The 13,336-nt window shown below is 41.3% G+C and overlaps 1 protein-coding gene across 3 annotated transcripts in view; it reads right to left on the bottom strand.

Annotated features, from left to right (window-relative positions):
- Window positions 1–9,455, bottom strand: part of COL17A1 (collagen type XVII alpha 1 chain) — a 50,916-nt gene extending 41,461 nt beyond the window's left edge. For all 3 annotated transcript variants that reach the window (XM_059899862.1, XM_059899864.1, XM_059899863.1), the window contains exons 1-2: window positions 9,094–9,455; window positions 1,883–1,945 (exon numbers count right to left, since the gene is read on the bottom strand). In XM_059899862.1, coding sequence (XP_059755845.1) covers window positions 1,883–1,934 — 52 coding nt within the window. In that variant the 5' untranslated portion in view covers window positions 1,935–1,945; window positions 9,094–9,455. The remainder of the gene's footprint in view (window positions 1–1,882; window positions 1,946–9,093) is intronic.
- Between the last annotated feature and the right edge of the window lie 3,881 nt (window positions 9,456–13,336).

Genomic DNA, 13,336 nt, shown 5'->3' with positions numbered 1-13,336 from the left:
AAAGATGAGATCTTAAGTAATGTACTGAAATCTCTGTACTTTGGCAAGGTCTCACATCATTCATAGGTTCGGCACATTAAATTAGGTTCAATATAGACTTTTATACACTTGTGCTTTAAAGTATTTGATCTCACCCACTGTAAAAGCAAATAGGTGCAATAACAATAGGGCTTAATGTACCTGGAAAATAGGTTTATATCCCTTTGGTACCAAAAGTAGTTACCCACTGATTTGAACAATGAGTTGTCTTGCATTAATGTCTCTCATATAACAATTATATCTAGTCCAGGCCTGGATTTGCCTTTGAAGGAGGGTCAGGCCCTCAAGTCACTCTCTTTCTCTGCACTGTCCCTTCTAAATGGTCACCCAGTCCAGCTGAGGCCAGCATGTCATCCTGGCTGATAACACTGTGATGCGAATAATTACCTTGAACCTCTTTATGAATTTGGGGGTGTCTCTAGGACATCATAATTCATTCTAAAATCTTCAGGGCCACCCCTGAGTGTGAGGAGGTATAGGAAGGAAGGGGGTCGGTAAGTCACATTTGGTGCTTGGACAAATGAACATCCAAGACAGACCTGAAGAACCAGTCCCTTTGCCTCCCGAAATTGAGAAGACTCCAAGTGATGGTGAGTCTACAGAGGTCACAAAAGCTTCTGGTGTTTTTTAAAAACACCAATTAGAAGAAAGACCTCTTGCCTTCCTGAATCACTCTCTCCTCTACAGCAGCATGGGGAGGTGAGTAGATTCCCGAAACCATAACTGGGCCAGTTCGGTGCTCTAACTGTGACCATCACCAACTACTACCTCCCTCTGGGTTGGACATCAAGGAGCACCTATCTAGCTAAGGTCGCTGGTTTCTAAAAGCACCCTTCTCATGCACACGCCCAAGCATATTCATACGCGTGTTGTGTATGCACATATGGTTGGTGAAAGGAGAAAAGGATGAGGAAGATGGTGGGGCATCACTTTGTGCTGCTGGCAACTGCTGCATCCCACACCGGTCTTACTGCGCCCACCCCTCACCCTTTCCTTCTTCACCCTGCGTGTTCCTATTAGTTTGGTTGTCTTAGCAGCAACATGGGGTTATGAATGGAGCGGAAGCAGCATTCCATGCATAAAAGGAAATGGTTTTTCAGACTAAAATGGCAGCTTGATTTGAATAATAGTCCTTGAGCTTTCACTAAACCTCTCATTGTGTGGACCTTTGGGATTCTATCACACATAAAAATAAATTCTTTCTTAAGCTAAAGTTCCAAGTCTGTGGAGCCAGAATTTTTTATTGGCAATATATGAAAGTCACAGGATAAATGAAAGAGTTAGAGCTGCTAAGGGGATATTTTAAATGTCTCTGAGTTTATTAGTTGGGCAGTTTCACAAAAGAAATGTGTCTGTTTTCAGTTTTCAGTGTAGGCTGCAACTGTGACACCAGTGTGATTCCAACTTTGTCCCTGCAATAATGGGGATATTATTCTTTTGGATTTCTGTTGCCCTGTATCCCTAAAAAAGAACACGGTTAAATAAGCTGTTGCAAATTCATTCAACAGGATATTATGAAACCATTAAAAATGCTGGTCATAAAAACGGTAACATAGAAATGGTGGTTTTCATCCTTGAAGAAAAAGCAGAACACATTTTGATTACAAGTGTGTTAAAAAAATCAACAAAAGACTTCTTATAGGAAGAAATAGTCTATTTAGGAAAACATTTAAAATGATACAGTGGGAAAAAAAAGCAAAAAGAAAAAGCTAAGAAAAAAACTAAAAACAAAAACATAAGAAATAGAAAAAAAGATACAGTAGTTGTGGTAGAATTAGGAATAAATTATTTACTCTTTCCAAAAATTTTTTTACTTTTATAATGACACATATCATGCTCTTACTTCTTTCAGTGACTTCAGTGCCATCTCGTTTGTTCTTCTTGGTTACATCCATACCATCGCCACCTACGGAAAAAGCCAGAAACCATGAAAAACCATGTCTATGACCATCACTTTTCATAAGTATAGGTCCCTACTATTCAAGCTGAGAACCAAAACTTGATTCCTAGAATTCAAAGCATAATTCTTTCGTGTGTATATTTTTTAACAAGAGTCATTCCCACTTCCTGTATCAGTGAGAGAGTAATTTAATAGTTCCACCTTGGATTCTACTCCGTTGTATTGGGATTTTTTTTTTTTAATTGAATGGAGACACCATAATTTACCTCATTCCCCACTGATAAAGATTTAAGTTGCGTTCAACTTTATTTAACTTTTTATAATGGAAAATATATACAAACAGGGAGAATAGGACAATGAATATCCCTGTTCCCATAATCCAGCCACAACAATAAAAAATTCATAACCTCTGTTTTTTTTTAAATTTAAATAATTTATTTATACAGCAGGTTCTTATTAGTCATCCATTTTATACACATCAGTGTATACATGTCAATCCCAATCGCCCAATACATCCCACCACCACCCCCCACCCCTGCCGCTTTCCCCACTTGGTGTCCGTACATTTTTTCTCTACTTCTGTGTCTCAATTTCTGCTCTGCAAACTGGTTCATCTGTACCACTTTCTAGGTTCCACATATACGCATTAATATACGATATTTGTTTTTCTCTTTCTGTCTTACTTCACTCTTTATGACAGTCTCTAGATCCATCCATCTCTCTACAAATGACCCAATTTCATTCCTTTTTATGGCTGAGTAATATTCCATTGTATATATGTACCACACCTTCTTTATCCATTCGTCTGTTGATGGGCATTTAGGTTGCTTCCATGACCTGGCTATTGTAAATAGTGCTGCAATGCACATTGGGGTGCATGTGTCTTTTTGAATTATGGTTTTCTCTGGGTATATGCCCAGTAGTGGGATTGCTGGGTCATATGGTACTTCTATTTTTAGTTTCTTAAGGAACCTCCATACTGTTCTCCATAGTGGCTGTCTCAATTTACATTCCCACCAACAGTGCAAGAGGGTTCCCTTTTCTCCACAACCTCTCCAGCATTTGTTGTTTGTAGATGTTCTGATGATGCCCATTCTAACTGGTGTGAGGTGATACCTCATTGTAGTTTTGATTTGCATTTCTCTAATAATTAGTGATGTTGAGCAGCTTTTCATGTGCTTCTTGGCCATCTGTATATCTTCTTTGGAGAAATGTCTATTTAGGTCTTCTGCCCATTTTTGGATTGGGTTATTTGTTTTTTTAATATTGAGCTGCATGAGCTGTTTATATATTTTGGAGATTAATCCTTTGCCCGTTGATTCGTTTGCAAATATTTTCTCCCATTCTGAGGGCTGTCTTTTCGTCTTCTTTGTAGTTTCCTTTGCTGTGCAAAAGCTTTTAAGTTTCATTAGGTCCCATTTGTTTATTTTTGTTTTTATTTCCATTACTGTAGGAGGTGGATCAAAAAATATCTTGCTGTGATTTATGTCAAAGAGTGTTCTTCCTATGTTTTCCTCTAAGAGTTCTATAGTGCCCAGTCTTACATTTAGGTCTCTAATCCATTTTGAGTTTATTTTTGTGTATGGTGTTAGGGAGTGTTCTAATTTCATTCTTTTACATGTAGCTGTCCAGTTTTCCCAGCACCACTTATTGAAGAGACTGTCTTTTCTCCATTGTATATCCTTGCCTCCTTTGTCATAGATTAGTTGACCATAGGTGCGTGGGTTTTTCTCTGGGCTTTCTATCCTGTTCCATTGATCTATATTTCTGTTTTTGTGCCAGTACCATATTGTCTTGATTATTGTAGCTTTGTAGTATAGTCTGAAGTCAGGGAGTCTGATTCCTCCAACTCCGTTTTTTTCCCTCAAGACTGCTTTGGCTATTCGGGGTCTTTTGTGTCTCCATACAAATTTTAAGATTTTTTTGTTCTAGTCCCGTAAAAAATGCCATTGGTAATTTGATAAGGATTGCATTGAATCTGTAGATTGCTTTGGGTAGTATAGTCGTTTTCACAATATTGATTCTTCCAATCCAAGAACATGGTATATCTCTCCATCTATTTGTATCAGCTTTAATTTCTTTCATCAGTGTCTTATAGTTTTCTGCATACAGGTCTTTTGTCTCCTTAGGTAGGTTTATTCCTAGGTATTTTATTTTTTTTGTTGCAGTGGTAAATGGCAGTGTTTCCTTAATTTCTTTCAGATTTTTCATCATTAGTGTATAGGAATGCAAGAGATTTCTGTGCATTAATTTTGTACCCTGCAACTTTACCAAATTCATTGGTTAGCTCTAGTAGTTTTCTGGTGGCATCTTTAGGATTCTCTATGTATAGTATCATGTCATCTGCAAACAGTGACAGCTTTACTTCTTCTTTTCCGATTTGGATTCCTTTTATTTCTTTGTCTTCTCTGATTGCCATGGCTAGGACTTCCAAAACTATGTTGAATAATAGTGATTTGATTCCTAGAATTCAAACTTGAATTCAAAACTTGATTCCTAGAATTTGAAGCATAATTCTTTCATGTGTATATTTTTTAATGAGTAATTCCCACTTCTTGTATCAGTGAGAGAGTAATTTAATAGTTCCACCTTGGATTCTATTCCTTTGTATTGGAATCTGTTTCTTTTTAAGGTCTAATTGAGCAGGCTGCCCCCTGCTGAATGTTAAAGGTCTTACATAGAAGATCTGGTGCCCTGACTATAAAACGTCTGCTTTTTGCCCAAGTAACACATAGCTGAAGGAAATCTGTCAAAGCACATGGTACTTTCAACTAATTCATTTTGATGTATCCCATAATGTTCAGTGCTCTATATGGAGCTTTACGAATACAAGACATTCATGCTTCATTATTTAGAGTTCAGATGTGAGAATGATGTTTGATGGATTCAAATCAGGATAAAAATCATAATGGTCATACTTGTGTGGAACTTTACACTTCTTACAACATGAAACTTTCTCTTTGTAACACACCAGCCCTACTATGCTTATTTACAGACACAAGTAGTGAAAACATGAAGAAAATCAGTGTAAAATCTATTGAAATACATAGGAAAATATTTGTACATGTCATCTATGTTCTCCCTTCACTCTTACTCTGTGTTCTGGGTAGAAGAATCATTGAGATCTTGTCTGCTGTGTCCTGAAGCCTGGATGAGATGAGGCAAGGCTGACTTAAGGGGTGGGGCCGGGCTGGGGGGGTGGGGGAGGAGCGTGATTCAGGCTTGAACACACAGGAGACCATGGCAAGGATCCCTGACCAACTGGGTGCGTTTGGCTGTAGTTCCCAGTCTCAGGCTCTGCAGGGACTTGAAATCTGGCTTTCCCTGTGGTTTCCTCCCAGCCCCCCAACCTTCCCTTCCTCCTAGTTTATTTTTTGGATGCAGTTCAAATTGGATTCTAGAATTCTGGAGCAAGCTACTTCTGCCCAGGACAACCCTTTCTTGAACGCTTTTAGTCTTTTTCTCCTGCCTGGTGACCTTAGGGTCTACTTATCAATTAGGTGCAATGGGCACAATGCCTAGCCCCGTCACACTTTCAGGGACCCACAAAAATGTTTGAACTTCTTTTTATAATTGAAAGGAAAAATGAACACAATCCAACCTGGATTATATTCTTTCAATGCAGGTTTTTTTGTTTTTTTGTTGTTGTTGTTGTCATTGCTTGTTTTTTTCCTGGAGGCAGGACATCCACAAAGGCAAAATTATCTAGGGCCGACAGAAGTCCAAGTGCAGCCCTGGGTGACTTTCCCACTGAAAATCAAGACCGCACAAGACCAACTGGTCAACTACCCAGGGAAATTCACCAAGATCTACTCACTTAGCATCAGGGCCTGACTGAATGTGCCAACTTTTTGCTCGTCAGAGTTTTTTAAATGCAGCAAGGAATGAGGCATCGTGGAAAAACTCCTGGCTGCATCTGAGAAGACACAGTTCTTTGCAGGTATGTTTCCCAGAGCCAAAGAGCAGGGGCTCCATAAGCAATTTAACAATGGAGTCCAGCCTCATTAGAGGGCCAAACCTAGCCTGTGACTGTCTGCATTCCAGCTATTACCTGTATGACTTATGTCACACCAACCTACCTACAACCTGACATGCTCTCTGAAATCCTTTGTTTAAGCATTAATTGCCTTTGGTACCTCTGAAATCCCTCTCCTTCCCCCCCCCCCCCATTGGTCATTAGCTGTGAAACAGGAGGTATTTTGGAGATCAAACGTTCAAATGCCCCTGGCTGCTGGTGGGGAGCCACCTAGGATGGCACCTGAATTGATATGCAATCTTATCCTGAAAGGAACTGTTTATAACAATCCGTGGAAACTTTAACTTCCCACAAGTTATTGCTTACTATGATCCTTTAATGAAAGTTGCTGCCGGCAGCTATAAATTTGGGTTTGGCTGGGTTGTTTCCACTTGTAGCCATCAAGGCAGACAGCTCCACTCCATTTAAGAGTCTCAGCGTCTAGGCAGCAAAACTGGCAAGTGTTTTCTTGCTCTTTCTGTACCCAGAGATATAACAGACATTTCTAGGTATCCCCCATCTTTTTCTTAGGTCCCAATGATGAAGCCTTAAGATCTGCAGCAAAAAGCCAAGAGTTCCCTAACTTCCAGAAGGCGTGAGGAGACAGCCTGCTAAGAAATCAGATGCCCCCCTCCAGGGCCTGGGGGCTCTTCACTGACTGGTGCTCTGGGATAGAAGGCCCCCTAGGTGGGTGCAGGTAAGATTGGTTCTTGCCTCTCTCTCAGCCTGCAGCCCCTAAATGGCTGCATCCCATGGCCTTAACACAATGATTTCTTGGGCCTGAAATACACAGGACGGAGCTCTGCTGACTTGGCCAAAGCTCTTTCCCAGATTGATAGTCTGAAATGGCAGAGATGTTTTGGGAGGTGGATTCCTTTAAACCAAAGGTAGGAGGAAGCTTTCTGTGAGTTATCAAAGGAAAATGATGGGTTGAGGCACAAATCTGGACAGGGATCATCCCATGGGGCCTATAGTTTTCCCACAGGACTTCCTTTTCAAATATTTTAAGTGCCGATAGTTTTAAAAAGTGTAACTTAAGGGAAAAGAAAGTTACATGCCCAGGCACGTGTCTGAGCCTGCCTCTTCCAGCGGTGCTCATCCGTACACCTTCCTCCAAAAGCACTACTTAATGGAAGCACAGTCAAGTAGCATAATTTTAAACTTCTTGGATGTTTGAGCCACTTAACTAGAACCGAGGATAAGCAGGTTATTCAAGTTCTTAATTCCAAAATTATGTTAATTTCCATCCGTAGTTCTAAGGGGCTGCTTTGTGGCTATTTCATACTTAATGTTCTTTTGAAGATGTAAAAATGATCCTGTGTCATTTTCTTATGTAAGAAAACACAATTCAAAATCATTTTTCTACTTTTATGAGGTTTTTTCCTTTCCCCTTCATTTAAATGATGTCACATCCACCTAAAACTATTCCATTGAGGATGGGGTGTAACCTAGGCACAAACCGCTGATACCAACAGAAAACCATCTCACTGACCTTCTTATTATAACAACTCATGAAACACTTGGTCTTTGACACAAAGAAGGGAATAGAGAAGCTAAGTGTTTTTCTACTTTCCAATCTCTGCATACTTTACATTGTAAAACAAAGCAACAACGAAATAATCAAAGTGTGGGAAAACCACCCACTAGCTATTGCTCTGTTAACAGAGGAGGGGCAAGCAGTTTGCAGGGGGTATGAATACCCATGCCCTAGAGTTAACTGTTTCAGAGGCTTCTGTCTCCACGCCGCCCCACCCCCATGCCTCCCCAGCAACGGGTCTCCAGCTTGCTGCATTTGGCATCCTCCGTTTTCATAACCCAGGGGTGAGCGGGCTTGGGCCCTGGCTTTGTGATCATGCCGCTTGTTTCGAGCCATGTTTGGTTAAATCCTGCCTCCGCTAACAATGGCAAATAAGCCAAACCAGACAGATGCAAACTTCTTTTGGTCAGGCATAATTTAAGAATGTGGTTAGTCCTTAGGTCAAATGGGTTTCACCAATCTGGGTTTCTATCCAAGCTTGAAGCAGGACTCCTTGCTTTAACTGCCCCCATGTAAACTCTGATCAGATTTGTGTGAGCGTTTTGAAGGGGCTGAGAATAAAGCAAGCCCCCTCTGATTCTCGGAAGGGCTCCATGGGGGGCTGGACATGTGCTTTAGTTTAGTTCCGACTTTGATCTGTGGCTTAGCTCTAAGAGAAAGCATGTGGGTGTAAGAAGAAACAATTCTCCTTTCCAAATAAATTTCTTTAAAAAACCTCACTCACTACATTTTATGAACAGAACAAATCCAACTCTTAAGGCTACTAATTGACTGCTTCTCAAAAGAAGTGAGGTGCCAGAGGCTTTGCCTACACTTCAAAAAGTAAAGTGGTAATTTGTCAGTTACCAGTTAATGTGGTCCAGTGAGATACCTAAACTGGTAATTCTCACCCCAAAATGAATTTCTTTTGGCCCAAATTGGCCAGTAAAAGTAAGACAGATTTTTTTTTTTCTTGTTCCAAGTTTGCCTTCAGGAAGTTCCTGGATTAATTATATCATTTCAGATAATCCACTTTACTTTAGATTCGGGGCAGTAATTGTCAAGTGTGATATACAGCAGTGTCCACCCAGCCCCTTGAGCTTTATCAGAACCTGCCAGCACAGACACCTGGGCAGCACTTTGGTTCTTAGTTCTCAGGGGCTGCTTCTAGAAGCCCCAACTCACCTACACTTTAACTTCACCTCTGAGCTGCCCTCTGCTGTCAAGGGGAGAGAGGGGAAGTAGAGGAGGGTGGGGAGAGAGAAACTGATTGAGAGAGAAGGAGTTATAAACTCATCATATTCTAAATAAAACAATTTAACACAAGTCTTTTTACAATACTGAAAACAATACCAAAGAAATCTGGCCACTGGCGCTCACTTTATCTTAACTGGCCTTTTTCTTCACTGACAAAACTTTCTTGTTGTTCCTTTAAAAGACCTACCCTAAAAATAGAACACATAAGCCAAAGTAATCATTTATGATCAATTAATCACTTCAAGCATAACACTAGAAACTAAATAATGTCATCTCAGATTCTCTGACAAACATTGAAGTTCTCAGTGGCAAACCTCAAATTAAAATCTCACAAGAAGAGAAAACAGTCAAATTCCTATTACTTACCTAGTTTGAGGTGTTGAAGGAATCAGAAACAACTTTGAGTAAATGCCCCCTCTCTCCTTCTTCCCCTGACGTTTTCTTCTAGACGTTTGCTGTTCCCACTTTTTTTTATCCAGACCCAGCCAAGGTGTGTTAGAGCTGAGTGATCTTTCAAAAATGTTCACTTCTTCTCTTGCCCTTGTTTCTTTCAGTTCTTTGCTTCCAAACAAGTCCTGACAAAGGTGTGTCAGGGTTTACAGTGTGACTCCACCCTTCCAATTATCTGACACTTGCCGGATTAAAAAATATCCGCCTCCAGGATCAAACTTTACAGGAGGCAGAAACCTTCTCCAGTTTAGGTGGATCAATCATTTATGGGCCATGGGGAAAAGGGAGCAACTGTTCAGAATAAAGGAAACGACATCGACATCTTATTGCTCCTCCTTACCTTCTACAGCCAGAGAGCTGCCACAACCTGGTATTCCCCTCGCTCGCTGCCATGGGAATAGTCAAAATCACCATGTGCATGACTCATGGTGTAGCCAGGCATGTAGGGGCCTGTGGTCAAGGTCTGAGCCTGAGCCCTAGAAAAACTGTGAAGTTGACAGGATTTATATTCAAGACCTGTTTCCCCTATATATACCTTTTCCCTCTTTCCCCCATTCTGACCCAACCCAGGTCAATCTCACCTGGAGGAAACAGTGGGTGAACTAATTCAGAGTAAGATGTTAATGATTGAAAATATAGAGCAATTGGTGGCATAGGGTTCATTTTTTTAAAGTAACCAGGTATAGTAATGCTGCGTCTAAGGAGTGATGTGAGTGACAGGATTTTAGGCATTTAGCCACCTAGTAATGGAGAGAGATACTGTTGGGGAGGGTTAAGGAAGTTCTCGCCCCTCAATTCAGCACCCACGTAGTCTCTACGCAGGCAAAGACATATGTGGACTCCCAGAGGCCCTGTAACTCCAGGTACATTTCATGGGGCCATTAGACTTTTCTAAGAGGGCCAATTTGCACCAATCTAGAAAGTTCTCATGAGCACCTGGATAGCATCTGGCTTTCTGGGACCCCTGAACACTAACTTGAGGGACTTCCCTGGCAGTCCAGTGGTTAAGACTTCACCTTCCAATGCAGGGGGTGCAGGTTCGATCCCTGGTTGGGGAGCTAAGATTCCACATGCCTCTGGGCCAAAAGAACAAAACATAAAACAGAAACAATATTGTAACAAATTCAATAAAGACTTTAAATATGGTCCACATCCCTCCACAGCTCCCCCCCAAAAAAGACTAATTTGAGACTCCTGGTGTTGGGAATATGGGAAGTCTGACCCTAGAACGCACGCAGGTGGTTCTTTGGAACCATAGCATCTTCTTGGGACCCAATGCCAGGTTTGGATTCCCTGTTCTGAGGCATTATTCCAAGATCCTGGAGGGGAGCTGAGGGATTCCTGCAGCATAGTGCCCATGCATGTCTACACTGTGCTATTGCGGGTACTCACACTGCATGGGAGGGTAGCAGACCACTAAGCACCCCTTGTGGGATTCTCACTCCTAAGCTCCCAATATTTCTGCATTGAAGTCACTCATTTCAGACTCTTTCAATGGTCTAGAATGTGACACTTATGGGGTTCTTGTTTTCTGGGATGTTCCTGCCTTCCCTAAATAAATATTTACTCAACATGTCTGCTGTTAATCTCACAGAGCATTGAAGAATCTGGAAGAGGGAGAGCTTTCAGCCTGAAATGAACATAACCCTGCCTCATTTATTCACTTATTCATTAACTCATGAATTAAACAAAGATATATTGGCTTATTGCCTCCTGCTTGGAGCCAGACATTGAACTGAGAATTTGGTGGTGAAATATAGACATATTCTCAGTCCTTATGGAGTTCAGAGTCTAGTGGAGGAAGATAGGCCTTAAATGTATTAGTCTGCTAGGGCTGCTGTAACAAAATACTACTGGTTTTGTTAAAAGCCAGAAATAACAAGTCCAAATGGAGTCATTTGCCCCCAGAAGAGCAAAGCAAGACTTAATTGCAATTCCAACCTCTCCCAGGAATGGAACCTTTAAGTAGACAATCCGAAATTTCCTGATCAGCACTTAGTGAGGTGATCTGCATAATAAGACCCCTGCTGTTCCCTTCCCCCACAAAATGATGACCTGGCCTGAAACAATTCTTTCTTGTCTTTTGCTATTAACATCCTTGCCCAACCCTCCTTCTGCCTAAAAACCTGCCATTTTGTACAACCCCTTGGAGAGCCCTTCTATTTATTGGACAGGATACTGACTGATTCATGAATCCTTGAACAAAGCCAATTAGACCTTCAAATTTACTTGGTCAAATTTTGTTTTTTAACAGATTGGTGGCAGTAGTGGGATCCAAAGTGAACTTCCGATGGCTTTCAGAACATTCAGGCATGGTACCCCGTGAACAATTTTGAGTTCACTGCCTTTCTCACTGTTTCTGAGGGAGGTTGGCGAGTTTCTCTGTGGTTAGCTCTGCTTTTTTTGCATTCAAGCTCCCAATCTAATTGACTTTCCTCTACAGGACAGGTCAGCTTGAGCTTGTAGATGATTCTACCCAGAGCCCAACTGAGCTGGCGGATGCTTCTGCCTACAGCCCAGCCCCTAACTTTTCAGACCACAATTCCCAGAATTGGGAAAACCCAGCCCTTAGCTCTGTCCCTGGATTCCACATTGGACACTGCTGATAGTTTGGTCTGCAGTTCTCTGTTTGTTTGGAATCCTTCTCCAGGTTTCATGTTGGGAGGTGCTGCGGACAGCTGGAGCTCTCCATAGGTGTGGAATTAGACTACAGTCCCCACTCTTTGGGGTTTGCTGGTCCAATCCTTTCCCCAATCCAAGGTTCCATGGGAATTGGTGGGGTGTGCACAGGGCCATCTTCTGGCCAGGACACAGTAACATCTCTTACTTACTGCTAATACATTAAGGTGTTTGTCTTGTTTTGTGCAGCTAAAGGCTATTGCTAAGTGGGTACCTGGAAAACCAAAAGAAACCCCTGTGGGGTTTGTCCCCAGATCCCCAGATTCCATGTTGGGAACTGTTGGTGGCAGCTCTAGTTCCCCATTTATTTGGAATCATTCTGCAGTCCCCATTTTTTGGGACCTGCAGGTTCAGTTCTTTCTTCACTCCCCAGATTATGTGTATGGCTCTAAGAAACCCAAAGGCCTAGCTAAAGAAATGGGATTCTTTATATCCAAAGAGTTGTGTGTGTCACCTTCTGGCATACTTGCTTACTTTGTGTTTAAAAACTATAGTCCTGGAAGTTGAAGATCTCTAACAAGATGGCAAGATTTTATTAAAAGCAATCTAGAATTACAACAGTCATTATGAGGAAAATTCCAAAAAGATAAGTTCATTTAAAAAGTGCACTTAAAAGCAAGAGCTCCTAAATCAAACAGAATTGAATACCTATTTTAATTAGCATGATGAAGCCTCCAAAAGTTTTTGAAATTTCAAAATAGTTTCATTGAAAGATTGGTTGTACAGTCAGTGCTCGCGTGTGCACTCTGTGCATGCCCAGTGCAGGGCCCTTTACATATAGCTCTTCATTTCATCACCACAACCCATTAGGGAGGGATTATGATCCTCATGAAAGCCTGTAGCCTGTTAAGAGGCATTGCTGATATTCAAAGCCAGTTCTCTTTCCAAAGCCCATGTTCTTATTCACCTGGAGATGCTGCCACAGCATCTCTTCCCTAACCCTATTAGTTTTTGCTGCTGTCTACTTCTGTCCCAATTATTCGTTCACTCATGCATTATATATCAAATAGCTATGAGATTCTTAATATGCGCCCTGCCCTGTGCTAGATGCTCTCAATACAGCAGGGAAATCAATGCGTTTCTTCCATTCATGGAACTTACAGTCAATCAGAGGAAACTGAGAATTACTAATCATCATCATCAAACTATTTATTAAGTACCTAGAAAGTGCAGTCTCTGTCATTTTTGCAGCAATGCTTTACTTTGGTGATATCACCTTCACTTTACACGTAAGGAAACGGGTTCAGATACATTTGGCAATTGGTTCTGATTTCAGTCAGCTGTAAAGTGTCTGATCTGGGATGCCAGCCTTGGCCTGCAGAATGTTCTGTTGCCTCCTCATGACATCACCCTGCCTCATTACTATGCCTCTTGATTCTTCAATGAATTTCTCATCAGGAACTTAAGTCCCTGTGCCACCATCTTTTGCATTTTTTTGCCGCTACCATGTTGTTACTTTCCCTCTAAGTCACTTCTCTGT

This window comes from Balaenoptera ricei, chromosome 16 (assembly GCF_028023285.1).
Source record: "Balaenoptera ricei isolate mBalRic1 chromosome 16, mBalRic1.hap2, whole genome shotgun sequence".
In the NCBI taxonomy this organism is placed as follows: Eukaryota; Metazoa; Chordata; class Mammalia; order Artiodactyla; family Balaenopteridae; genus Balaenoptera; species Balaenoptera ricei.
Note: the sequence above shows the minus strand (reverse complement) of the source record. Positions and strands in the feature narration are given on the sequence as shown.